This window comes from Harpia harpyja, chromosome Z, assembly GCF_026419915.1.
Source record: "Harpia harpyja isolate bHarHar1 chromosome Z, bHarHar1 primary haplotype, whole genome shotgun sequence".
Taxonomy (NCBI): Eukaryota; Metazoa; Chordata; class Aves; order Accipitriformes; family Accipitridae; genus Harpia; species Harpia harpyja.
The window spans coordinates 80,420,981-80,448,500 of NC_068969.1; the positions used below are offsets into that span (position 1 = coordinate 80,420,981).

Here is a 27,520-nt window from a genome sequence, read left to right on the forward strand (position 1 = left end):
CTCTTGCTCTTTCGACAGAAAAACAGAGTAATTATAATTTCAAAATTGAATTCAACTGCAGCACAGCAATCTCAGTGAAAACACATTTTCAAGTATACATCAACTTATACCAGAAAAGGAAAGTTGCAACATATTCTAGGTACTCTTGACAAAATTTAACAATGGAATTTTTGTAACACATTTTCAAAATCCTACATAGTTCTCAACTAAAAAGATAAAGAATATGGTATCAGCAGTGGGAGGGTTGTTTCTTTTCCATTTTTGTATCATGTTAAATCTTGAAACTTACCTTTCCACAACCAAGCTGACAGCTTGAGTAAGATCTGGACTTGACATTTGGAGATGTTTCCACAGAGACCACACAAATTCTTTATCAGCCTTAGAAGCAGGAAAAAAAAGACAAAAATACATTAAACGTATGCTACACCTTTTATAGACAAAAATGTTACACTGTGCATATTCAAAAGGCAATTACAAAAAACCCACCTCTATTCTAGTGAGAATTCCCAAGTTTCTCACTGTCCCATGAATAAAAAAACATGGCAAACAGTTCTCTTGAATAAACAAAGTTTTAACCATACAGAATTTTGAAGGAAGACAAAGACCTATAACCAACAATAAAAGAGTACACAATGTGACATAAGGCAGCAGAAATAAACATTATTCAAAAAAGGCTGCCTTTTGCTATATCCAGTACTGGTATTTCTAGCAGCAGGACAATTTCTATTAATAAACATTGATCCTGGAATACATGCTTCAACATTAAGTTTCACCATATGCAGCTCAGATTTTATTTCAAAACAGACAGTAAATCAGTCTTCTAACATATGCTCAGCTAACGAGCATTATATAAAAGCTTCTGAAGAAACTCTCAAGTGAGAGCAAGAAAACAATGTTCTTTAGAAATACACTTAAAGTTTGTGAAAACTAGAAGTCAGCTAAAAGCTTTTTCCAGATCTGTATTTTCTGCTACACATAAGTTATTATTTTGCACTGGTGTATTTTTATTCCAATAGAGTTTTATTACTGGAAGCACCAATATTGATGTAGTTATGTTACAAACTAAAACCATAATGTGTTAAATATATAAAAAATTCAGGGGCGGGGCGAGGAAATCAGCAAAAGGTGAAGACAAGAAGAACGGTAAGAAAACATATGTACATAAACCATGGACTGGACTAAGACCAAACCTGCTAAAAGCAGCCTAACATAAAAATAGGTATCAATAAGCCAAAACCATCATATTCACAGCTATGTCTACTGAACAGGTAAAAATCACGGAGTGTAGCTTAGTCTACCTTTTACTAGTTTTTGAATGTTAAAGAAAATAGAATTTGCATGAGGACAACATACGACCTAAAATGAAAACCAACACTATTACAGCTATTCATTTCCCTGCTTCCTTCTTCTCCCAAGCTTCTGGAACCTAATCTACTAAGATAGGGCAGGTATCATTAGTCAACCAGAACCTCACTAAGATCGCTAAACAAACCACACAGTATCTCATCTCATCTCTGCACAACTCTAGCTTAATCCTGATTATCAAATGAAACAGAAGACCTGAGTTCCTATCTTTACCTCCACTGTTTGGTTTCTTCATAGGTTTCCCACTTAATTTCTTCTTTCTCATTTTTTATGAACAGATTGCACCTTTAGTTACAGTACTGTGAGCCCATGACTTGAAACAGCTAAAAACAATGGCTATCTAAGACAAAAAACAGCTCAACAGACTACAAGTATGACAGGGCTCACAAGAGTCAATAAGGACCACATACTTTATGATTAGAGTAAATCTCAGGAACAGAAATAGCTTTTTCTGGTTTTGCTATATTTTCTTTTCATTTGCTCCTGATCAGTTTTGCCTTCTAGGAAGCAAACTTTACAAGCAATTATCAGTTCCAGCGCATGGCAATCACTCCATCTTAATGCTTCTATTTCTTCAGAACAAGACAACAACGATCTTCAATATGAAATCAAAAGATCTCTCTAAAGCTAGCAGGCTTTTATCAAGATTTATCAGTGTACTGAGTCTAAATTATTTTATCAAGATGAATACCACAACAGCCAAATACATTGAATTATGGATTTAATGAACTTTAACAATGATTATAGAAGAAATAGGAGAGATGGTTATGCCTATTTTCTCCATGATTTATGAGGAAAGCCTCAAAGATTTTTTTTTAAAAGTTCTGATGTGTCTTTCTTTCAAATTTAGAAATGCACATATTTTGAATTTTAAAATTGCTTAGAGAAGTGAGACAATGCTGAACTTAAGAGAAAACTTAAGAAAAATGCTGAGCAAGTAAGTGAGGGTGTTTATGATTGTTGGCTTAAAAAATATCTTCCTCTTTCAACTACTGTAATTTCTAGTTTACATTTATTTAAATCTTTAAATGCCATCAACTGCTTCAGCCAAGCAAGGAAGAAAACTTTATGGAGATTTGATGCCTTATCAAGGTATTGCTGTAAACCCAGAAAAATTCACCCACCTACTGTAAGAATGCACACCACTATCAAATCCAACTAGCTTTCCGATAGTGTTAGAAAGTAAATAAAACAAAGGCTCTGGCCACAAGGATCTTATAATGCAAGACTATTATCAGCTTATTCAAACTGGACTACAGAAGAAAAAGGTTGTCTTTCATAAAACCAGAGAAATTTCATCTAATCGCCTTTGTAGGATGTACACAACTTTTCAAGTGTTGACAGGGAGACTTTGTTTTGGGTTATTTCCAAACAAAACCGAACAATTAACAAAAAAAAAAAAGTGTGTAGAAAGAAATGGTGCACAAACTGTTTTTTAAAAACGCTTGAAAGGAACATCACCTTTCTCTAACCAAATTGGGTTAGCAGTAAGGACTCTTTTCAAAACTGCAAGTGACCCTGCTGCATGCAAGCAAACAGTAACTAACTGGATTATGATGCACTATGGTGCATGACTGCATTCACTTTTTGAAGATAACACCAAAACTAAGCCATACATCATACAAATAAGAACTCAAATGACTTCACATCAGTATCCAAGTCTTTATTCTGTAGAAGTGCTAAAAATAAGTTCACTTTCAGCTAGGAGTTAAGCTAAAAGACAAACAGCAAGCATCATATTAATTAGGTTACACACTTCAGACCAAGCAGATGACTATCACCTTAAAAAAAACAAAAAAGTACAATGTCATGTTGTGTGCTATCACCTTCTGCCACTTAATATACTGGATTTCTATGTATCTAGTCTAGAAGACTATAAAAAAGTGTGCACTTTTTTCATGTGCTCTCAAAAAAGCCACCGTCTCCCGAAAATGCCTTACCATGTGTGTACATGGTGAACCAGGCATGACCTACTGCTTCTTCTCAGGCAGAAACAGAATGAAAAATAAAAATGTTTTTCAGATTTGGAAAAAACACTGCAGGCTTCCAAAAAGCATTAGGATCTATACAGAACACAGATTCAGAGCATTTTTAACATCTAAAAATATCTTGTATTTATGTTGGGAGCCCAGCAAAGAAAAAACACAAAGCCAAACAAAAACTCACTAAAGAATAGCAAGGGAAATGTGATTTCAATTATTTAGAAGGACAGTAAGTAGTTCTTACACTCTAAATGACACCAATTTGAGTATAAAGAAATCTTGAATCATAATGGAGGACTAAACTACTATATACAATAAACTATGTCTAACTCTAATTTTAAAATAATTTTAATTCAAATCTTTCAGTTAATCAGCAATACGGAGAGCAGAACTGAACTGATAACAGTGCGTGAATATTTTTTGTATCTTTAATACACAATTCACTGTGTATTTTTAAACTACTTAAAATCACTAATAAATTGGTCTGAGGGCCATGAAGTCATTACAGCACACAGAAGTCCAAATATAACAAAGTACCAACAGAATTCCACCTGCAAATGCTCAAAAATCTTAAGTCAAACAAAGTTTCGGATGCTGATTTATGAGCTCACGAGCTTTGTTCTGTTCAGTTTTCTTTGCCTGTTTAAAGATTTGGATTTGCTTACCATCACGCTTCCTTAGCTTTTCCCCTTACTGTCACATATACAAGACCACAGAAGTAGCTGTTGGGTTTTCTGCTTATTTATTTATTTATTTACTAGAAGAGCTGAGTCACTTGGGGTTCTGCATGACTCCAAGAAGCACTATCAAATATCACAAGACTCACTACAAGCAGCAGTGGCTGCCTGTTGTCCTACCCTGCAGGTTCCTACATACTCCAGGTCCCAGCTGGGGAACAGCACAAGGCATCACAGGAAGACAGAATAGTGCACAACTTTGATACACCTACTTGTAAGCACAGCATTTCTCCATTACAAAAAAACAACAAAAAGGGAGAACTACAATAACATACACTGAATTGTTCCCAATGAACAAATATGTACAAAATATATCTATGTACAATACAAGAGGGAAATATTGACATCCCTTCCGTGATTTTTGCTGAGTATCTATGAGAGACTGGACAGAGTTAATGCCTCAAACACCCACTGTGATGGAGACCAGGGCCTGGCTTTTGCAGTTGAGGGAAGGAATGGAAGTTGCTTGCAAGGCCGCATAGCAACACCACATGTGAGGGACTGAAACAGTTAATGTCTCACACATTGTGGTGGGGCAAGTTCTGCATAACAACAAACCGAACCACAGGTTAGGCGTGCAGTTCGGGGGCAGGTCACCGTGTTTGACCAAATGTCAAACAACGGTCACACCTGCAGGGAGGGAGAAGTTACTCCCCAAATGACCCCCAAGCCCACCAACCCACTTCCCAAAGGTTATGGAAGCACAAACAGCACATGACATCTAATTAGCCTAATGAGTTCAAGTGCTGACCTGAAGGAGGGAAAAAGAGATGATAAGAGGAAACAAATTGAGGCCCCACATGCGGGCACCCTCCGGAACTGGACCCTTAGGCTGGCTGGACCAACACTGCACCCAGGGCTGGTGAAATCTTTCTCTTTTCTCTCTCTTTTTTCTTCCCATAACCCCTACTCTTCATCCCTTTAGACACAGTCTGTCTCTCTCTCTCTTTTTTTCCATAATCCCTACACCTCATCCCTTTAGACATAAACCGTTGTACCAAGCCTGGGACTAGGAGTGGATCCAGCCGCCCCGCAGGCTCCTCTCTGAGGAGAAGTCTAGAAAGCAAGGAGGTCCCCTCTGAACCCCGTGACCCAACAGGAGAGATCTCCTTATTGTCTTACCTGAAGTGACATATATGGTTACCACGTGTTACACAGTTTACTGACGCGGTTTCATGACAATTCTTGTTGTAAGAAAACCCGCCAGCTACCATTACACCTTCCAAGTTCAGGTTCCTTCTCCCACAAATAAAACATTCAACTGATCATTTGGTGTTGCTTCACCTTAATCTAGCCCGAGGGAATTCAGAGCTCAGCACAACCCCTCCCTGGTCTGTCCAGCACGGGTTGTGACAGTATCCAGCATGTACTGAGTTTCTGACAATCTAGTTTCTACATAACCTTTGCCAAGCCTCCCAGAAATTGACCTTTTTTGATAATACATAAAATACAAAGTTTCAATTAACATTAAGTTGTCTTCCCAATGAGAAGACAGACACTAAGGTACAAATGATCTCTTAACTGAATAAACAGTTCAGATAAACCTCAAAGCATCTATAAGTATTTCACAAACAGACTACTTTCCAAGGAAGAGTAAAATCAACTCCAAGTTGTATGCATGTCAGTGAAACTGCCACTCCTTACATAAGTAAGTTCTGCAACATTTCTGTCTGTGTTGAAGGAACGGTAGATGAAGTAGGAATGAAAAAGCCAACCTAACTTAAAAATAAAAAAGCTTGCTTGCAGTAAGGAATATTGAATGTGAACAGTGTGCACTAAATAAATGTCAAACAGCTAAACAGAACAGGCTAAGTGGTGTCCATTAAAAAAAAAAAAAAAAAAGAAAAACACAAACAAACAAAAACCTTCCCAAGTCATCTGGAAATAAGTGAAAAATCACTGGAATTTCCAGAACTACATAACAACGCCATTTCAATAAATGCTGTTTATTTTTGATGATGGCAGGAACTGCTATTTAAAGTTACTACTGTAACCTACGAGTGAGCACACACAGAACTATAAAGCGGTGCTGTAATTACATCAAGAGATACTCTAATCTAAATCAACAAATGCCTTTCACTACATATTTGTACTTCTGTAAATGCAAACAAAACAAAGCAGCATCCTGCCCTAGTGGACCTCTGCCAGAAGAATAAGGACACAAATACATCTTCAAATACCTGTTACCAGTAAAAAAATAAAACAACATCTTCAGTTAAAAATCTGCGAACTTAATTACATAAAAAGAAAGTTTACAAGGAAATGTAGAAAATTTCTCATTATGACAATAAAACAGTAAAACGTCAATGAATGGTAAGTTGCCATAAAATGTGACTTTCTTCACTTTAACACACCCAACATTTTAATAGCTAAAACTGTTTAATTTAAATCTATCAGTAATTAAGCATTTTGTATAACAGAATGAGTATTAGCCAGAAATTATAGCTGTTTTAAAATAAAAAGAAGTTTAAACAGCCTTTTTAAGCTCTTGGCACAATTAATGGACTTGGTAAGGCTGTTCCCTGAATGGTCTTGGGAGCCAAACAACTTCTTCCGAAAAAAATGTTGCTTAGACTGTCTGAAGTTGGCACAGAAAACATTGCAGCTGTCAAGGCCTAGGATGTATCAATCTTCAGCATACCCAACGAACATTCAGCCTACTCAAGTGTACATTAACAGCTCAAGAGATCAGCAAGAATGTACCTTGAACAGCTGAGAACTTAAATACACAAGGCAGAATACAGAAAGTTAGCAAAAATTACTCATTAAAACTAAGATTATTCACAACACATCTAATGACAGATAAAGACGCTCACCGTGCGATCAAGTTTGCACTCCAGAACTGAAGAATTATGAAAGAAAAGACAGAGCACATGGCCTAACCCCCCAAAAGTGGGATTTTCCCTCAGCCTACAGTGAAAGTAATTGTAGTTCATTATCCTACTGAAAGACATACAGAAATGAGGAGTATCTTAGTTCTTGAACATGTTCTTTGCAAAGCAAACTGGATTTTCCTTACTGATTTTTAGTAGCAGCAAGCTCAGAAGCAGGGACAAATGTAAGATGAGCCACTGACAAAGGTTATATAACATGACTAGCTACAGCAAAAGTATTTGCTTGCAAGCGAAGTCGTGAATTTATTAAACATTAGTGTAAGTCACAAAATGAATCCCTCTGGCTTATACGCAGGGAAAGACAAATATTCGTATTTAAATTAAAACAATTTACTTTCCTTTGGAAGAGAAATCCAACCATAAATACTGGTCTGGACATTTGACATCAAAATTATGTAAAACTGTATCAATACTGCATAGTTATTTGTCTAATAGAAACTTAAAAGTGACCTAAACACAGAATTAGAAACTTAAAAGTGACCTAAACATAGAATGTTTTGAGTATTTTTACACTGCTTTATCATGGATAATTAGCTGGCTTTTAAAGTAATGACTCTGAATTGCTAGGAAAAGCTTTTAAATTAGCAGTGAGAAGAGTACCAAAAGCATAAGCAGTATCTCTCTTTTTTTGCTCACAGGAACTATACCTTCAGGACAGTTTGGTTATTAAATTTACAGGTCGGTTTAATTTTTGTTTACGTGTCCATCATGCACTGTGTTGAGAACAAGCATGAACTGAAAAACCTGTTCCTTTAGTGTAAATTCATACATCAAGCGTCTGCTACCTGCAGTTTGAAATCAGTACTCTTTTTTGATGTTCCACTGTATTTATTTCAAAGCATGTTAACTATTAGTAGCGTTCATATCATACCTTAAATTTTTATAGCATTACAAATTATTATTTACTAATTAGGAAGATACCATCTTCTGAAATCTGGAAGAGAACACCCCCAGAACAGAAAAACAAAATCTAAACAACCACATCTTCCCTGCCCACCCCCCTCCGCACCCCCTGATATTTGCTAGAAAAGTACAGGACACAAACTCTTGATTTTACTTTTTTAATCAGTAGATACCCCCAAAAGGGAAAATGAAACAGTTGGGAGGACAGAGGGAGCTATTGGTTTACTGTTAATTTCTAGTAAGAACTCTATAATAATCAGATACTGACAATTTTCTGTATTACAAAGTATTTCAATACAAAGTGAAATACACATGACCGTCAGGCTGGAAGAATTTGTACGGAAATGAAAAATACTTCATGGAATGGAGAAGAAAATAAAAAGCATGAAGTAACATGGCTGGTGTAAGCATTGAAACACCTGCGAGACAATTGTCAATATGGATTGTTTTGGACTCCCCTAATATCTAGTATACTTCTGACTAAAGAGCTCAAGCCTTTAATCAAGCTGACATATACGCTTTATATGCAAGTGACAGGCTTGCTTCTTGATGTCGCACAACACTTTTAAACTTACAGTTGTACGCTGCCAGCGCATACTCTCTTGATCCTGCTGTGCCAGTGCTTCTTTGTGATTTCCAGTCACGTATTATATTCCTAAATAAGAGGTATTCCCTCTACAACCCATCCAGTCCTGCTGAGTGGTCACAGTACAGAATACTACACTTTACAGAAACTCTCTCTGAGGTGCTACATTTTTCAACAACCTAAAAAGTCACTAGGAGGTAAGACTGATCAGTACGTCACAAGAATACTTAGTGCCTTATACACACCAGGCTCTAAAGATAACATCAGGTTATTTTCAAGTTCACAAAAGTCACTCACATACAGTATACGCTGTTACATCTAATTGCCAGCTAGAGATTTGTAAGAAGGCTGTATGTGACCCAACCAGATTGATAGCTTCAAAATAGATGCCATCAGCAAACAAGTTTATCTTCCCCACTTCCTCCCTAATTCCTTAATGTTGCAGTATAAGGGGTATGCAACCGACATGTAATTACATGATACTAGAAAAATAGTTTAACATATCTTCGTGCCATAATTTTCTATTTAAAGAATTTCCTGTTATCTTGTCTCTGTTGGTAGTTTTGGCAACAAAGATACCTTTGAAACAAAAATGGAAAAATAAAGTATACTGCTTTACTTACACATAGATGTGGAATATAAAAAATTGTGTGTAGATATATAAACACACATACCCCCATCCAAGAGACTGCATCCTCACTCAGAACTCTGTTGAAAGCAAACAGGCACCATAAAAATAATATAATGTTATCGCATTAGAATGTTGCTGCAGTAATAGTGGTCTAAGCAAAAATACTACATGACTTACACTAAAAGATGCTGTCATTACACATGATTTCATAAACAGACTCTCAGATTAGTCCATCAGTGTGACAAAAAGACAGCAATGCACTTAACTGAATGTTATTACACGTTCTTAATTGACATAAATAACTGACTCATTGTGGCATCAATGGACAAGAAATACAAGATATTTCCTGGCCCGTCATGACATAAGTCAATGAATTAACATCACAGAAGTCAGATCAGTACCATCACAGGAGGACAGGACAGAAATAAATATGTTAAATGGTAGAGAGAAGTTATCAGATACACATGGACCTATGACATGCCATGCCACCCTGACTGAATATCTAGAAGTAAATTACTTCCTTTGCTCTTTGGTGAATGCACAGTCAGGATGCTCTCCAAGCCTTCATTCACTGTTACAACTGTTACACCGACAATTGCTTTTGTCTGAGTACTCAACATTGAAAACTTAACACTTGGTTGATGTAAGAATTGTTTTCAAAGAGGAGAGGATAGGAGAAAGCAACGGGTTCAGTTCCAGAGGTAAGGGTTTGCTTTAATCCCTTTATAGATCAAGGACAGGATAACTCATCTGTGAGCTTTCATTTCAAGATATAAATATCTAAACTACTTCAATTAAAACTAACCATAGTCATTGAAGTAATTTGGATGGAAGATGCAGAGAATGGAATAGGACATGAATTTTCTAGGTCACATAACTGCTTTCTGGAAGTGCTACAATTCTGAGAGTTATTTTAAGACTTCAATCACTTATTTGAGAGCACAGGACAGTCTAGAAGTTTCAGCAGCAGCCTCATAGCTTTGGTTTAAATATAATGCTCTGGATTAATATAATAACAACGCATTTGTGATTTTCAATGCATTCAAGAACACAGGAATGCACAAGTAGTTTTATTTTACAGACAATATAACCATACACATACATTTGGGTATATTCACTCCAAACTACCATGACTAATTATTATGGGTTTGTGTGGCATGATTTTTTTGGTAGTGGGGGAGGGGACCACAGGGGTAGCTCCTGTGAGAAGCTGCTAGAAGCTTCGCCAGCTCCAAGTGGGACCCGCCTCTGGCCCAGGCCAAGCCCATCAGTGATGGTGGTAGCACCTTTGGGAGAACAGATTTAAGAAGGGGAACCTGCAGTGAGTAGGGGCATCGGAATGTGAGAGGAACCCCTCTGCAGACACCGAGGTCAGTGCAGAAGGAGGGGAGGAAGAACGCCGGAGGAGGGGATGCCCCTGCAGCCCGTGGTGAGACAGCAGGCTGTCCCCCCCCAGCCCATGGAGGGGAGCGGGGGAGCAGATGCCCACCTGCAGCCTGGGGAGGAGCCCACACCGAAACAGGGGGATGCCCCCCAAGATGGCCATGACTCCATGGGAAAGCCCGCACTGGAGCAGTCTGTGCCTGAAGATTGGCCCGTGGAAGGGACCCATGCTGGAGCAGTTCATGAAGGACTGCAGCCCATGGGAAGGACCCATGCAGGAGAAGTTCGTGGAGAACTGTGTCCATGGGAGGGACCCCACGCTGGAGCAGGGGAAGAGTGAGGAGTTCTCCGAGGAGGAGGAAGGAGCGGCAGAGACAACGTGTGATGAACTGACCCCAACCCATGTTCCCTGTCCCACTGCGCTGCTGGAGGGAGGAGGTAGAGAGAACCAGGAGTGGAGTTGAGCCAGGAAGGAGGGAGGGGTGGGGCGAAGGTGTTTCAAGTTTGGTTTTACTTCTCATTACCCTTGTTTTAATTTGATTTGTAGTAAATTAAATTGATTTTGTTTCTTCCCCATATTGAGCCTGTCTTTTGCCCGTGACTGTAAGTGGGGAGTGATCCCTCCCAGTCCTTATCTTGATCCACAAGCCTGCCTTTATAATTTTCTTCTCATCCCACCATGGCTGGGGGTGGAGAGTGAACAAGCAGCTGCGTGGTGCTTTGTTACCAGCTGGGCTGAAACCACAACACTAATCAAGTGGAATTTGGGTCCATCAGGTCAACTCTGCCTGAAATGACTTTGTAGTACTTTCCAAATCCTGTGAAATTGTGGACAAATAGGAAAATATTTGCATACCTTCTAAGTCATGAGCTAAACAGTACCTGAAATAGTTGAAACAGTGCATGCGTAATAACAAGGACAAGATTATCTTAAGTCATTCTCTAAGAACAGCATACCTCCTCCTGAACCAAAATATAGTTTGATGGGAAAACCAGGCCTGCTACAGCTTCTCCAGGCTGAATTTGTAACTACATGGTAAACGTAGACATCTCAGGGTGTTCTAGAGGCATCCTCAGTGCAGTTGGAAATATTACAAGACCCTACTTCTCTGCACGTAAAACTCAAATTCCTTTCTTGAGAAACAGCAGTATCTTGTTGTTCCCATAAAAGATACTTTCCACTCATGCCTATCTCATGGCAGTCAGACAAAGTTGCAAGTGACTGGAAGAAAGGGAATATTGCACCCTTTTTTAAAAAGAGGAGGACCCTGAGGACTACTGACCAGTCAGCATCACCGCAGTGCCCAGTAAAATCATGGAAGAGATCCTCTTGGAAGCTGTATCAAGGCATAAGGATGACAAGGAGGTGATTAGAGAAAGACAACATGGCTTCACCAAGGGCAAATTGCGCTTGACTAATCCAATGGCCTTACACAATGGAGTGATTGCATCAGTGGACAAGTGAAGAGCTACGGATGTCATCTACTTAGATTCTGTAAAGCCTTTGATACAGTCCCCCACAACATTCTTGCCACTTCATTGGAGAGATACGTGTTTGATGTATGGACTGTTAGATGGATAAGGAATTGGGCAGATGGCCCCATCCAGAGAATTACAGTTAATGGCTCAATGTCCAAATCCAGTAACGAGTGACATCCCTCCAGGGTCCAGGCTGGGACCTGATCTACTGAAAGACATCCCTGTGCACAGCAAGGGGGTTGGACTAGATGATCTTTGAAGGTCCCTTCCAACCCAAACTGTTCTATGACTATGATCTCTATACCAAATTTCAGATTCCCACTCACATGCTGGGGGCAATTTGAAATATTTGCACACAGACGTACTGTGAATAGGTAACTACTTTATTAAATGCAAAAATACTTTTTTTTTTTTTTTTAAATCTCGCTCTCAGGTCATCTTCAGTTTTACACAAATATTCCAAACAAGTGTTTTTCAGAAGGAAAGACCAGGTATGCAAAAATTCACTCTGGTTAGCTAAAATCTGTCAAAAGTAAAACAAGCAAAAGAAAACAAAAAACCTTAGCTATTTAAGAACACTACTTCTGTCTAGAATACATAAAGACTAAGGCCTTTATTAACAACACCTGTACTAACCAGACTCATGTGATTTAGACTCCTTACAGCAAAATATAAAAGTATAAAATAACAAGCAAAGCACCCAAAGCACTAAACAGCTGGCATCCCTTGGCACCAATAAATATGTGGTCTTGGCTTAATCACTAATAAAAGAAATCAGTATTAAACAAATGGGAGCATTAAACACTTTGCCCCATTTTGAAAGAACAGTATGGATATCAACAATTCATCCAAAAGAAATAATAATACACTCAAATTCTCATACTGGTCATTCACAAACATGTAAATTTTGGTCACAAAGTCAGAAGAATAAGAACGAAGTCAACATAAAAACACATTGCTAAGGAAGAACCATGGCTTTTTAAATTTAATATTAGTTTCAATTCTCAGCTATTGATTTAACTTTTCTAATAAATACAATCAACATGCATCTCAAATAGTTATTTATGTATCATGAAACAATGCAATGTTTTGTTATTTAATACCTTTTCATATTTACTTGTAAATAAAGGGGGGGGGTAAAACTACTTAAAAATCAATGTTATAATGGCTACATTAGATTTTTCAATGGGTGAATGGGTGTCCGGGATATTAAATTGGTTCAGAATGAAAGAATGCATCTGTTTTTCCAGCTAACGAAATATTTTTCATAATCAGAGTTTGTTATAGCAGTCCTATCTGTTATCAGTGCTAGTGATACCAAATAAAATATTTTACATCCCTCCATGGCCCACGAAGTGATCAAAACAATACAATTCAGCTGTCCACAAAGTACTGCTCTTTTTCTGCAAAGACAGTATGAAATAAGACATGGAGACCAGAACAGGTCTATGCACAGCTTTCACAGTAAGCAGGAAACATAAAACATGAAACAAAGCCAGCAGCAGCTGAAGCCCTTGCCATCCCACTTTCCACAAAGTAACAGCCTACCTTCCTTGTTTCTCTTCTACCCAAAAACACTTACGGATACACATAGTCCATTCTTACAGATTTCTCTCCAATCCCTGACAATGAAGAAAAGCAACAGTAACAGCAGCTACAGAAGATCTCTTTTCACAGAAACTGTCAAATTCTACCAGCAAATGTGCTGCAGCAGAACACTTACAGACAGATTACTGATCAGTTCCTAACTTTTTGAATAATGGAGAATTTTCTATTTTTTGATCTATAACCTGCATTTGTAAACTGAAAACCACAAAAGCAGCAGTATGGTTTGTTTGACTAAAGGTTATGGTCTGCAGATCACTGGCAGCTGACAGACTGTACCTTCTGAGTCAGGGGCATAAACTGTGCAGATAAACTGTACCATGCAACAGTGTACTCTTGAGAGACCTGTTACTTAGCCACAGCTATATAGACCTATAAATTCCTAACATAGCAAAGGAGTAGGCATTATAACCATCATTGACAGGAAAAGCACATAAGATAACACTAACAAGAGCTCCCTAAAAACCGTATATATAACTGCAGGAAAAAAAAGACAGGGTACTCTTAGTTTTTGCAGAACCACAAAGTTAGAAAGGAAGTCCTCAATTAGGAAAATAGCACCTTATTTTAGCAGCAAGAGATGCCATGTTACCTTTGAAATCAAAGCTGCAATGAATAAAATTAAGACTGCTACGTTTTTTTAAACTAATAATGGGTAAATTATTAAGACACTTGTTTGAACCCAAAACAGCACTTTCAGCAAATAAATAAAGAGATCCTAGGCTGGAAAACATGAAATGAAACTAATCAAACCAAAGTCCTTTTGTGAATATCACCAATAGCATAAGCAAAAACAGAGGATGTGCTTGCTTCTTCTAACCCTCTGTATTTCCAGCAACATAAGACGCTCAACTGCATGTGGAAAACCCAGTCTCAAATCACACTGTCTTGTTCAAAGTCAGGATTTGATGAAGTTTCCCACCACATGATATTTTAAAGAACCTCTCCTATCTTTTTAGTTACAGAAGAGGGGGCATGAAAGCATCTGTAGTTCAGCAGTTAAGAGACTGAGAGCTAGGACACCAAATATGTATGTTCTCCTTTAGGAATGCACATTATTTTGCACCAAATGAAGTATCTTCCACAAAAGGAGTGCAAGAAACCAACCACAGAATATGCTATAAATCAATTCCTGAAATACAGAGTCGCCACGTGATTTAAAGAAATGCACAAGATTAAAGAGAAAACATATCTCTAAAGAAAAACACTCTTAGCCCAGAAACTCCACTCAGAATGAGCTTCCAGAGATACAGCAAATCATTCCCCTTACAAAAAAAAAAAAAAAAAAGTAGAAACAAACAAACCACTCTGATTTCTTTTACCAGAGCAACTGTGCTTGCAAGAACAGCACCTCCATCTGCCCTCCAAAAAATACAGAATCACAGGAGAAAACAAGATGGGAGTGAAACACATGCCAGATCTTTTGAACACCGTGCGCAGCCAAAAACTCTAGGGATTAGTGAGAACATAGGTGTTGAAGATTTTCAATGGAAGGGTCTTGAGATATTAAGGTGGTAGTCAGTAGTATAAAACCTTAAAATATGCAGCAGTTAAAGCAAGTAACAGAGACCAGATATGACCAGTGTCATAACTGGTCCATATATGACCAGTGTCATAACTTACTGTTTCATCTTTGCCTTTCCACTGCCCCCCAACAATGTCAAGCCAGTCACAAAAATGGAACAAGGTCCCAAAGGAAACAAAAAATTAGAAAAAAAAACCAAACACGTTTCCTTTCCAGTTTTTTTCAGGAAAATTACTCAATTACTCAAGTAATTCTCAAGTAAAATTAAGAGAAGAGGAGCACTGAAATTAGAAGTCATTTATTAAATGATTATCAACATAATTATACAATTCCCTACTGCAGACACAATAATTTCACCAAAACAGCATAATAGAGAGGCAAACATGCTTCAGATTTATTTTTTACTTTCTCAGCTTTATACAAGTCTCCTCAGTAGAAAATTTGGGAGATTTGGACTTATTTTCTTGATTTGGCTTTCTCATTTTTGCAAATTTCATCACAGAATTACAAAACAACATCAGTTTTTGCAGAGTGACCGCAACAAAATTGTTGTGCTTTTAACAGGCCCTCCAAGATCTCCCTTATTATGACTGAAGCTCCCTCAATGTTTTTAGGAATATTAAAGAAAATATCAAATACTGCAAACCTAAGCTGCCAAGGTGAAGATTTACCAACAGAATCTTAGCTTTAGAAAAGAAGAGAGGAAAAAAAAAAGGGAATCTTCAAAATATCATATTTGGCTCTGTAGGCACCCTTACTTGGTGGGAAGTGTTACCTTAAAAGACAAAATAAACACGAAGAAGAAAAAGAACCTCTGTTTGAACACAAAGCCACTATCCCAGATAGAAAAAGGGTCAGCTACTCCAAGATCCTGTTGCAGAAAAGAGGCAAAAGCCAAAAGCAGATGCCTGGAATACCTGTGGTTAGAGCAAAGCTAGCATGCACAATAGTTCCACTAAGACTCAGGAGCTTCATTAGCCAGAGAAGGCTTCTGTATATTTAGCCAATGGACTCCATATCACCAATGGATTCCAGTTCCCAGTGGAGAGACTTTGTTTTGGAAGTGCAGTTTATATGACAGCGAATGTAACAGTCCCAAGGAGGTGTGGAGAAGTAGGAAAAAAACATGGCATATTTTATTCTGGTGATAAGTAACTGTTGGATAGATACATCCCTGTTTCTATAACCTTGTTTAGTGTTCCCTAGAACCAATTAAAACTTTCAGCCTCAATCATTTGATAAATGGGATTTTTTTTTTTCTTTGGAAAAAAATTATCCAAAAGGCTAATACCTAAACAAATACTTAAGGCTAGTCCTTTAGTTCTGGTACACTGTTAGTTGGGAAGTCTGTTTTGGAAGTGCAGTTTACGTGACTGTGATTGCAATATTCAGAAGAAAAAAAAAGAAAAAAAAACAACTTAGGCAATTTTAACCAGCTGCTGCATTAAAAGCTAACACCCTCTCACTGATGTCTTTTTTAAAGACATTTACATAACATTTCTATCCAAAATGCCTGCTAAGGTAGTCTCCAAAAGAGATAACCCTACTCAACAGAATAGAACAGAAGACAAGGAAAATCTTAATAGAAGCTGAAACACTTTTACTGTGAGGGTCTTCACACACTGGCACAGGCTGCCTTGAGGGGTTGCAGTCTTCAGCTGTGGAAATACTCAAAACCTGACTGGACGCCGTCCTGGGCAATCTGCTCTAGGGTGGGGTGGAACAGATGCTCTCAAGAGGTCCCTTCCAACTTAAAAGTTTCACGATTCTGATTAACAAGACCAGGTGACAACTTAAGACAAGAACCAAAGATCTTACATCCAAATGAAACTAAGGAAATCGCAGAAGATGAAATATAATTCCACTAAAATAATTAGTTGGTCAGTAAAAACTTTGTATTTCAACCATGAAGAAATTAGAAAAGCACAGCATTAAAATTGCCCATATATACTTATGTTTTCAAATGGCTTGTCTTTGCACAAAGTTTTCCTATCAAATATGAACTTAAAATGGATTAGCCATTCCTGAATAATCTTATCAGTTGACTTTTAAACAAGCTGAAGAATCGTAGTGACACCTATTTGAGTTCCCATCCACATTCAGAGTAACTTCACAAAACTTAAAGGAAGGTTAATTATTTTAGCTAAAACCTATTTTGGAAAAGCTGCATAATTGCCTAGGTTATCACCTCTTTTACTCATTAAAATCTGGTTTCCCCCTTCTTTACATAACATACACATGCTTCAACACGTCTGTCTACATTTATTGATTGATTATTAAAATGGTAAAGCATGCAGATGTCTGCTCTGCAGTGCTTTCAGAGAAGAACCTCTGCTTATAGAGTATTGCTTCACTTTCTTTTTTATTTTAATAACCTGAAATAAATCCTGAAGACACGCATCCCCTGTTGTCGGAAGGATGCATGTATTGGATTCTACCTAGACCTGGAAAGATTACTGCAGAACATTGACTGAGTTCTGTTTTCAAATGCAGGAACCACTTTCATGTTCTTTTTCACTTGCTCACCTCCCAGAAAACTATCTGATCTGATACAAGACAAAGATACAAGACAAAGATACAAGAATGGCAAGATAATATGCATAAGACTTAAAAGAAACATATTTTAAAATATTTTCTCGTTGCTGACTTCAAAATGATTGGAATGGGCTCATCACAGAGCAAGTAGAAATGCACATGTAACTGAATGAATCTAAAGGGGAAATCAGATACTTAACTACAATTTGTGTACATCAAGTTACATTATCAAAGTGATTAGAAATTCAGATTTGTACTGTTTACTTCAAAGTTTCTATTATTTATAATGCTCTTCAAAAATATTTTACACTACTAGGTTTTAGTAATATATAATTTATGTTCAACTAGCAAATGAGCAGGGCACAGGGCCTTCCTTCTGCCTTCACCAAATTTTGTCTAATACTGCACATCTGCATACCAAGAAGAGGAAACTAACTAAATTATCATTATAAACAGTTTTCTAAACTTCTCCCACAAGACATTTAAGTTGTGCCCAAACCATTCATTGTTCAGTATTTCTAAACAGGATTTTTATTGACAGCTCCCTCTCCCTGTACTTCTCCTATGCAACAAGTTTTTGCAAGAAGTCTGGATTCTACCCACAGCTGAAATCCAGTGCCAGCTGCCAGGTGTACCAATGCTGCTTGAAGCAACAAACCGCTACTAACACACACAGAAGCTATTTGCTGTTCACAGATACGACTACATCAGCCCAGGCCTTCGTAGATTTAACCAGACCACGTCCCACAAGAAAATACTGTTTTGGCTACCAGGAAGCAAGTTAGAAAGCAACCACAGCATTAGATGTCACCTTCCTCTCTGCTGTATCCTTTAGGTGTAATACACTTGTTTGGCAGAGAATTAGCGTAGAAGTGCAGCTTCACTCATGTGTTTATGTACCAAACATAAGCGATGAACGACCAATTGGAAAAATGAGGGAAGTGTACCTGTGAAGGGAGGTCACAGGGAGATAGTCTGGGGCAAATTTTGGAAGTACAACGTCAATTATTCATAAAGCCCTCCTTCCCAGGAACAGCTTGGGTATACTTAATCCTGTTGCAAGGTAGGGGGAGAGATCAAATGACTTCTAAAGGCTCCTTCAACAGCTACATGTCTATAAAACCCCTCCGTTTGTTCATTTTTCCGGGAGTTGCACAAGGCAGCACCTCGATACTCTTCACATTACACATCAAGCAAATAAACGGTGGCTTGGGGCGGCGGGGGCCGGGGAGGGGAGAAAGAAGAATCTTTTTTAGGCCAAGTACTTGCTTTTAAGCCACAGTACGAGCCCGGGGCCGGTTTGACTCACCTCGCGGCGCTGAACGCCGGCGCGCACGGGACTCCCGCTTCCACAGCGGCTCCGGGGCCGCCATGCCGGGCTCGGGGACCGCCGCCGTCACCGCCGCCGCTCAACAGGTGGGCGCCGCATCCCCCCCCGGCGCCATGTGACGCCCGCCAAAGGCGCGGTGGACGCTGAGGCTAATCCCCCCGCCGCCCCCGCCCGCCCGGGGACCCGCCGCGGCGGCCACCCGGCCCTTCTGCCCCACACGGGCCGGGCGGCCGGGGCCCTGCTACCCACCTCGCCCTCCGGGTCCGTCGGAACCGGGACGCGACCCCGCGGGCACACGCGGGACGCGGAGCTTCCGAGCTGTGGGGAGAAGAGGCCTAACGGAGAGCGGGACGTGCCCGCCCGACCCCAGCCGCGCCGCTCCCGGCTGACCCTCACTGCCGCGCCCGGAGGGGACGGCCCCGCTCTCAGGTACCTGGCAGCGGCTCAGCTCCTCCGCCAGGCTCCGCAGCTCTTCCTCCAGCTCTGCCACCCGCGGTGCCGCCGCCTCCGCTCGCCCCGAAGCCATCGCCGGCGCGGTGGTGGTGAGAGCCTCTCGCCCCCTCCGCAGGGGGGCGAGAAGAAGGTCAGCGCCTGGCGGAGAGGGTGCGGAAAGGGCCTGCCCGCCCGCTTCTGAGGGAAAGGGGAGAGAAACGGTGCCGTGAACCACACAGACGAAAACTTTCCCCCTCTCAGCTGCACTTACCGCACGGGCGAGCGCCGGAAACCGCAGAGAAGAAGGACGCGGTGCAATGACGTCAGCGCAACTGCTAGCCCGACAAAGAGAAGGGGCGAGAGGCAGGTTTGAATTTGCCCGCCCGGGCGGCAGGGCCGCGCATGCGCCCTGCCTGAGGCGGCGGCCGGTTCCCGCGCGAGGCGCAGTCGGTGAGGAGAGCTGTTAAGGGCCCGTCCTTGTGGCGCGGGCAGGGCCGGCCAGGCGCTCGGTCCGGGTGTAGGGGATGTAAAAGCAGCACATTCTTCGCCGGCAGGGACTGGCACTGTGAGAGGGCAGGCTGTATGAGCTCCTGCCGAGGGTGGGAGTTGAGCCTTGTTTTACCCTCACGATACAGGAACAGCTGCTGCCCAGCCAAGGTGCTGAGCGCAGGGTTCTGCAAATGCCTGGGAATCCAGCAGATTTCAGCCCTTCCTGAGCCGTCGGAACACCTAGAGTCGTCTCAAGTCTCTGTTGTGATACTAGAGATCTGCACGTGAATGGTGCAAGTATTTCTGGGTGTTCTGCTGCGGGGTGCTAAGGCGCCAGCATATTTTAGTTTAGCAAGATGTAGCGTGCCTTTTTGGATTTTTTTTTTTTCTTTTCTCCGAATTAGGTACTGACATTTGCGGATTGAGAGAAGCCTGGTTCTAGAGTACGTCTTGATAGCGCTTTTGGGTGCACAAGCACCCAGACTGTCTCTTGCACAGGAAGATTATTCAGATTTATTATTTCCAGAGTTGGATTTGAGAGCCTACAACTGAAAGCTAAGAAAGGTGTGGAAGATCTAACTGTTACAGTACATGAAATATTTGGGCTGGTGCTGGGATGTAAATGTACTGGATTTAAGGTCAGGACATGCGGAGTACTTGGTTTTGAAATAAAGAGTTAAACAGTGTTGCCAAAGCAAATCTTTGCATGTTTCCTGGACCCTACATGGGAAGCAAAATACTCATAAAAAGACTGGAGTTTTTCCCAAACAAATGAAGAAAAAAGTTGAAACATGAGGTCAGGGTATTTTTTTAGCCTGGAAATAAGCACCAGTTGAATTGCATTTCACCAGTGTCAGTATCCTGCTGTAGGAGTAGCATACATGTTTTTACATAGAAGTATGTTTTCTTTTCCCCTCCATTGTAAATTTTGCACAGATTTTGGAAAAGTTGCCCTGAATGTACCACTGACAGGAAATAAAGTTCTTACTGTGTGTGCATGCAGAAAAGCAAAGATAGGTTTACATATCTTGTGAATTATACATTAAAATGTCCAATCCTTCCATCTGTGGCCCTGACAGAAAGAATCCAGCACCCTTGGTGATGGCTTTGCCTGTGAAAATTGGGTTTTGCAGCACATTGAGCTCTAGAGTCCCTTCTCAGAAGAAGAAAGTGACTATGCTACTCAAGGCCAAAATATAAATTTTTATATAATTTTATATAGAAGTATTTTTATTATGACTGCAATTATTATCTGCGCAATTACAAATGTAAATCTGGAGGTGAGGGACCACATTTGAGTATTCTCTGTCCAGTTACCTGGAAATGTAAGGAGATTCAACGGTTACCTGATCAATACCATGTCTCTTCTTAGAACATCCTCTATAATTTTTGTTGTTGTTCATCACTCCTTGTATATTGTATCATCTCATATTTGTGATCTTACACTTTCAATTATTTATCTTTGTGTGTTGCTCATTTAACCATAATGACCATGCTGTCATAATTTTAACATTACATTTTTACCTTTTTCTTTGCTTTGAGGGGTTTCTAATTCTTTTTTCCCTTAAATTATCCAGTCAGTACGTAATCTGTAGCCTTCACTTTTTCCACATCCCCACCTTTTAATAACTGTCTTTTTTAGTTTTCTTCTGTTTCCTAATATTTTTATCATTGTCCCCTTGACCGTTTGTTCCCTATTACACATGGGCAACAAGAAGCTAACCTTACTTAAAAAACAATATACTTGGATTAACTGCTAAACAACTATAATGACTAAACGGGATTTAAAAACATTTTCCAAGTACAAGGTCGTTCAAAGTTTAGCCGAAAAGATTCAGTTATTACAGGGACTAGGTCACAGCTTGACACCACAGAAAAGGCCACAATCCCTATAACTTTGAACTTAAAAATTTGTGCATTTGTTGTTACTGTAGACACACCACATTATCACAATAAGCACGCAAGCAACACTTGCCCATAGCCAGATACTTATTTTATGCACATAGTATTTCTGTCTACAGTTTAACCATCTTCACATTTGTTTGCCTTCCGTTTCATAAGTTGTCTTTCTATGTAAAGTTTCTAGTTATAAACCTGAACAGCATTCATGATAATTCTTAGAATATTTTAGAAAACGTAAAATATGCAGTTGGCAAGTTTTGATGAATTGGGAGACCTTGCCTTGTCTTGGAGAATTTTGTACATTATCTTTCTCCCAAATCTTTGTATTTTGGAACACCTGCACTTACAGCTATCAAATGCATGAGACTTAGGCAGAATTCTTCCAAGCCTATATATTTCCCTTTGGATTTCACTTTTTTTCAAATGAAACAACATTCAGTTCAAATTGGGTCAACACAAGAAATTTTCCTAATACACAACTGTTGAGTAAGCATGCAATTTTTTGTGGCTTTTCCACTTCTATTAGAAATATATTACACAATTGAAATCTAGTTGCTATGGCTTTTGTCACTTGGAGTGTCTGTGAAAGTTATACAAGTAAAAGTGCTCCCTGAGTTGCCTCAGTGGCAGAAAGCATAAATGTTTTGTTCAGGGGTTTTTTTTGCAGTTGGGAAATTCCACATCCTTCTTTGAAACATGTCCATATTACAAATATATTGCAGTTATTCCTCATCACATAATTTCTTTTTTCTGTTTGTCCATTTCCTCTTCTTATCTAAATGTGAAATAAAACATTATTCCATCTACTGTGGCAAACCCCAGTACTGCATTATTAGAAGTCAAGAAACACAAGTACATAATAGAGCATTCTCATTTTCTTTTAAACAAAATATGTCATTACTATTCTGATTTTAATTAGAACTGTTAACATTTTCTACTAATGAATTTTTATGTTGGCCGTTCTTGTTCATCACCAGTAGTTTGGTAGGAAACAGCATCATCAAACAGGTACTTTCTGAAAGATGCTTTTCAGCTACAGTGAGCAAAAGAAGCCAAAATTGCTGAAATTATTTCTAGCAGTTTTTGGCAATGTCCTCAATATTTTAGTAATTTATATGTTTCTCGGGAACATATTATAACCCTAGAAATATGTTAGAACTTGTTTAGACAATGAATTGAAAACATACTTGCAGTCAAGGTTTCTGGAGTTTTTGTTATGTGAGTTTGGTTTGTTGTTTGATTTGTTTGGGGTTTTTTTTAAGTGACTAGCTATAAGCTAGCTTATCTATGCATTCAGGGCTGCAGGGGACATTCTTTTCACTTTTTTGACAACTGTAAATAATAACATGATTGTAGTTGTAGGAAGAATAGTTTTGGCATATAAAAGTGGCAAGGTCTGTAGGGAGAAGTAGTATCTGGTATTAGACCACCTGTCGTAACTGAGAGAACAGGCAGACCATTCAGATGGAACAAATTGGTGAAAAAAGTATTTGGCCAAAACTACCCATTTTTTCCAACTGCATCTAGTAAAAAATACTACTTCAGACTTCATTCCTACCATTATAATGTATTCAATTGAATTTGCACAGTTAAAAAATCAGAGTTGGAAAAGGTCAGCATGGGAGCCTAGATTCACTGACAGAGGGACCTGGAGTTCCGCTGCTACTGTGACTCACTTTTCACTCACACCTGAAAAGAAAGTGTTATTTTCATCTCATGAGCAGAGAAGCTAACAGAGGTCTGATCTGCCCCTGAAAAGACAAGAGCTAGAACCAAATAGCCTCCTCAGATTTATCAAAATGACTAGGATATGGCTTCATGGGGAAGTTTGCTCTGGTTTACTGCGTACTTTTCTACTACACACTGTGCCTTGTGTACAGGCTGGGTATCTAAACATCAATGAACAGGTTACATTCCCCAGGGTTGCTACATCTTACTGCCAGAGGACTCTAGCATTGCCTTGGGAGTCACTCTTCCACTTACCTTTGCAATCAGGAAGGCTGCGGTTTTTCATTGTCTTTTAAATGAGGCCACAGACTGTGGCACTGCACCTTTCAAGGCAATGGAAAACACAAACCACTAGTAGAAATTAGGGCATGTCAGCAGAATGAAGCACAGAGGGAGGAGGTAGTTAACAGTGTCCTGGATGTGGGGATGAAGTTTGCCCCACCCCACAGCACCTGCCAGCAAGAGGAGGCCTAGAGGGAGGGACTGACAGCTGGAGGTAATTAAGAGGAGGAAGCAGATTCCAGAGTTTGGCTGTCCTGGCAGAGGGAGATTGGGTTTGCGTTGCAGTAAGATGAGGAGCTGGGTTTAGCTGAGCCTTGGGAGTTGATTGTTTCATTGTTAATTTGTTTCTTAGTGAAATTAAACCCAGGAAGGACCTGAGCTTTGACCTTGCATGTGGTGTGTAGCCTGTGTCATAGACTAACTGGGAGAGTCACCTGGTTACAGAAGGGTTGCATGGAAAATGAAGAGTTGAGTTCCATCACCCTGAAAGAGGGTGTGAAGAGTACGTGGCCACCCAGGTTCAATGAATAAGACACGATACCCTTCTTAACTCAAGGAGTGGTTGCTGGAAGGGGCAACACTGTCCACGACCACCCAAACTTTGTGTAGTATGCAGAGGACACAGATGAGACTCTCCCTAACCCTAGGGATGGCAGCTGAGAACATACACCTACACATCCGCACTCGTATCAGCCCATTGCAGTCATGCACATGTATACAACGCAAGAGCCACAAACATATGCAAGTGCCTCACAATCTACCATTTTTAATATTTGAAATCAGTTTTGCAACAGTTTGTATCTTTTAGAATTGCACACTGGTGAGCAGTGCACTAGAACATACTAATCTTCTGACTGTGGACAGATTAAAAGAGTAAGTACTGGAATTAATTAAATAAGAATTTCCACTTTAATTAAAAAAATTGCTACATTTTAAGCTTCTATATTCAGAAATAATAAGAGAACTTTGAACAGAAGTTTTAAAGTGAATATTTCAGGCAACCTGCAAAATTCATTTAAGTATAGCTTACCTCCTTTTACATGGTGGAGATGTTAAGGTGTAGTCAGGTTAAGTCACAGCAGAGTGCACAGCAGTAGCCTTGATAAAGCTACAATTATTGAATAGGGCATAAATCAGAACCCAGTAATGTATTTGCTCAGAACAGAGCCAAGGCATATGATTTTCAGGTCTTTGTTTAACAATTCATACTGTCTTTAAAAAAAAAAAAGACCTTAGGAAAACAAACAAATTGGAACAAAATATAAGCACTGGTAGTTTAGTCAAAAAACATTTGCAGCAATTAAAACACTTTCTCTAGTTTTATCGATGTACTTATATTACTGTTATGTATTATTTTACAGGCACTAGCTTTTTAAGAAGAAAAGATACTTGCTCCCACTCTAAGATAAGCGGGTTTTGACACCTCAATATAATATCCCTTTTGCCTCAGTTGTCTTGCTGGATTTTTTTACTTGAAATTCTAAGCTAAATGTCTTTGTGTTTGTCTCGGTTGACCATCAGATTTAAGTTACAGTTATTTACAATCACTTAAATTGACAATTCAGAAACTACTTCAGATGAACAAGCAAGATTCTATTTTTATTATCTGTGTGCACTGTGGCAGTAGCTAAGAGTTACTGGGAGGCCACTTTGTACTGCAGTATTTCAGTTGCTAACACTGTTCCCAAAAGCAGTGTTTGCTATAAATTCCCAGCCCAGGGGAATACAAAACAGATAGATACTGCACATTGCATTCTAGGGTGGTACTGCAGTCAGCCCAACATGAACTCTTCTTGCAGCCTGAACTCCATCATCACAGTGGGACTCAACTGACTCAGTCCAGTGAGATAGGGCTAGTGTATTTTGGCAGCGATGCAAAGTTGTAACTTTGAACTTTACTTTCCTACTGTGGTTGAGTTTAGAGTAACAAAGTGAGACTCTGTTGATTTAAGTTTTTAGACACACTTTTTACTCAACAGAATTGCTTCCTTTAGAGACAGAAAATATTTAAGAATAAATACTACATAAACATCTGTATTTTCCAATAAACAGAATGCAAATATAATGCAGAGTGCAAGTAAAATTATCTGGAATAAATTCAGAAACAAAAGATATTCTCACAGAAATTAAGATTTTTTAATACTGACTTTCGATAAATGTGTTTGACTGTTTCTGTTAATTTCCTCAGCAGTTGTATTCTAGTAATGTCCACAAGATAACAATTGATTTAAGCATGTAAAAGAAGTTAATTAAGTTCTGAAGTCAGACAGCGAGGGTTCAGAAGAGAGCTTTTCATGCTTACTCATTTGTGGAGTGGACAGGCAGTTGTCAGATCATATTCAGTTTCAAATTCACAAAAGACATAGCAATAGAATTCTTTCTACAGTTTATTTTTAATTCTAGTATAAAAATAAATAAACAGCATTCTATTAGAGTGGTTTGCCAAGAATTATTACATTCCTTTTTTTTTTCCAGAAAATGAAGTTTAATTATTGCCAGCTCTCACAATTTTATTGCAAGCTCCCTGTTATTGTTATTTTCTTTAAAACCCCTTCTGGAGTCTTTTGATTACATAAGAATTTCTAGGTTGTTTCTTCTGCTGCTTTTAGCATTTCTATGCCTCACAGCAGTATAGAGATATGACCCAAATGTGAACTAAGAACTCAAAAACTGAAAATCAAATAAAAATAGCTAATAGAAATCACTATTTTATTTCCATTCTGACCTGTGTTTTTTGGACACTTAGTATAGGTAACACTAGATATCTCTTGTAAACAACAGCAAAAAAAAGCTAATTTGGTTTCACTACCCAAACAATGGTAGAAATATGCCAATGAAGACTAGAAACAAATAGTAAAAAAACTGATACTAATATTTTTCACTGCTTTAGTGGTCTGAATTCTTGACTACAATACGATATATTGAGGCTGTGAAAAACAAAAAGGAAATATGTTGCTGAGACAGCAATTACATTAGATCATATGTTGAGCCTCCACTTTACTCAGGGAATGAGGTATAGCTACAAATAGAAGAATATGTGTAGTCTCATCTTGCAAGCTAACTCTGCTTTTTCATTATTCTCAGGTAAGGCTTTGTGTTCCTAGTGAGTATCAGGTTGCCATCTGTCTCCCCTAACCAATCCTGCATCCTGACCACATGGCTTCTGACCACGTATTCTGTTTTAGAAGTATGCTCAAAATGATCCGATATCTGAGTTGCTCTGATCTTCTGCATGTCCTTTCTGGCAGTATTTCATGATCTAGAAAATGCTTTGTGGTGTTCAGTCTTTTATCTTCACTGAGGTTTCATTTCTGAGAATCCGAGGTAACAATGAACCAACTTAATTTAGATGTTAGTGCTTTGACAAACAACTTCTGAATAATCCAGCAGCAGTTTCAAATATAATCTTAGTTATCTCTAGACCCCTGCAGATGGACAAATTTTACATAGAAGCTTTTAGATGAGGAGCAGAGCAAGCAACAGAAGACAGTAACTTCTTAAAATGTTGTAGCTTTATGGACTAGGTGGTAATAGTTGTATACCCTCCAGGAATACTCAAGAATATAACCTGGACTTTATTAATTCTTATTATCTATGTACATAATTCTGCTTTTGTCTACTATAAATGGGGAATACTCATGTGGCATATCTGAATAATCATATATAGTGCTAACGGGATTATTATCTTGTATTTTGCAGTACGTTGCAGCACGTTGCAGCATTCCTGCCAAA

At 39.1% G+C, this 27,520-nt stretch overlaps 1 protein-coding gene across 6 annotated transcripts in view; it reads right to left on the reverse strand.

The window, feature by feature from the left end:
• The window catches only part of CNTLN (centlein), a 198,779-nt gene extending 179,031 nt beyond the window's left edge, over positions 1–19,748 (reverse strand). For 5 of the 6 annotated variants that reach the window (XM_052777313.1, XM_052777312.1, XM_052777315.1 and 2 more), the window contains exons 1-2: positions 19,389–19,666; positions 290–378 (exon numbers count right to left, since the gene is read on the reverse strand). In XM_052777313.1, coding sequence (XP_052633273.1) covers positions 290–378; positions 19,389–19,481 — 182 coding nt within the window. In that variant the 5' untranslated portion in view covers positions 19,482–19,666. Of the gene's footprint in view, positions 1–289; positions 379–19,388 lie in introns of all 6 variants that reach the window. The other variant, XM_052777310.1, reaches the window with a different exon arrangement.
• Positions 19,749–27,520: the final 7,772 nt, after the last annotated feature.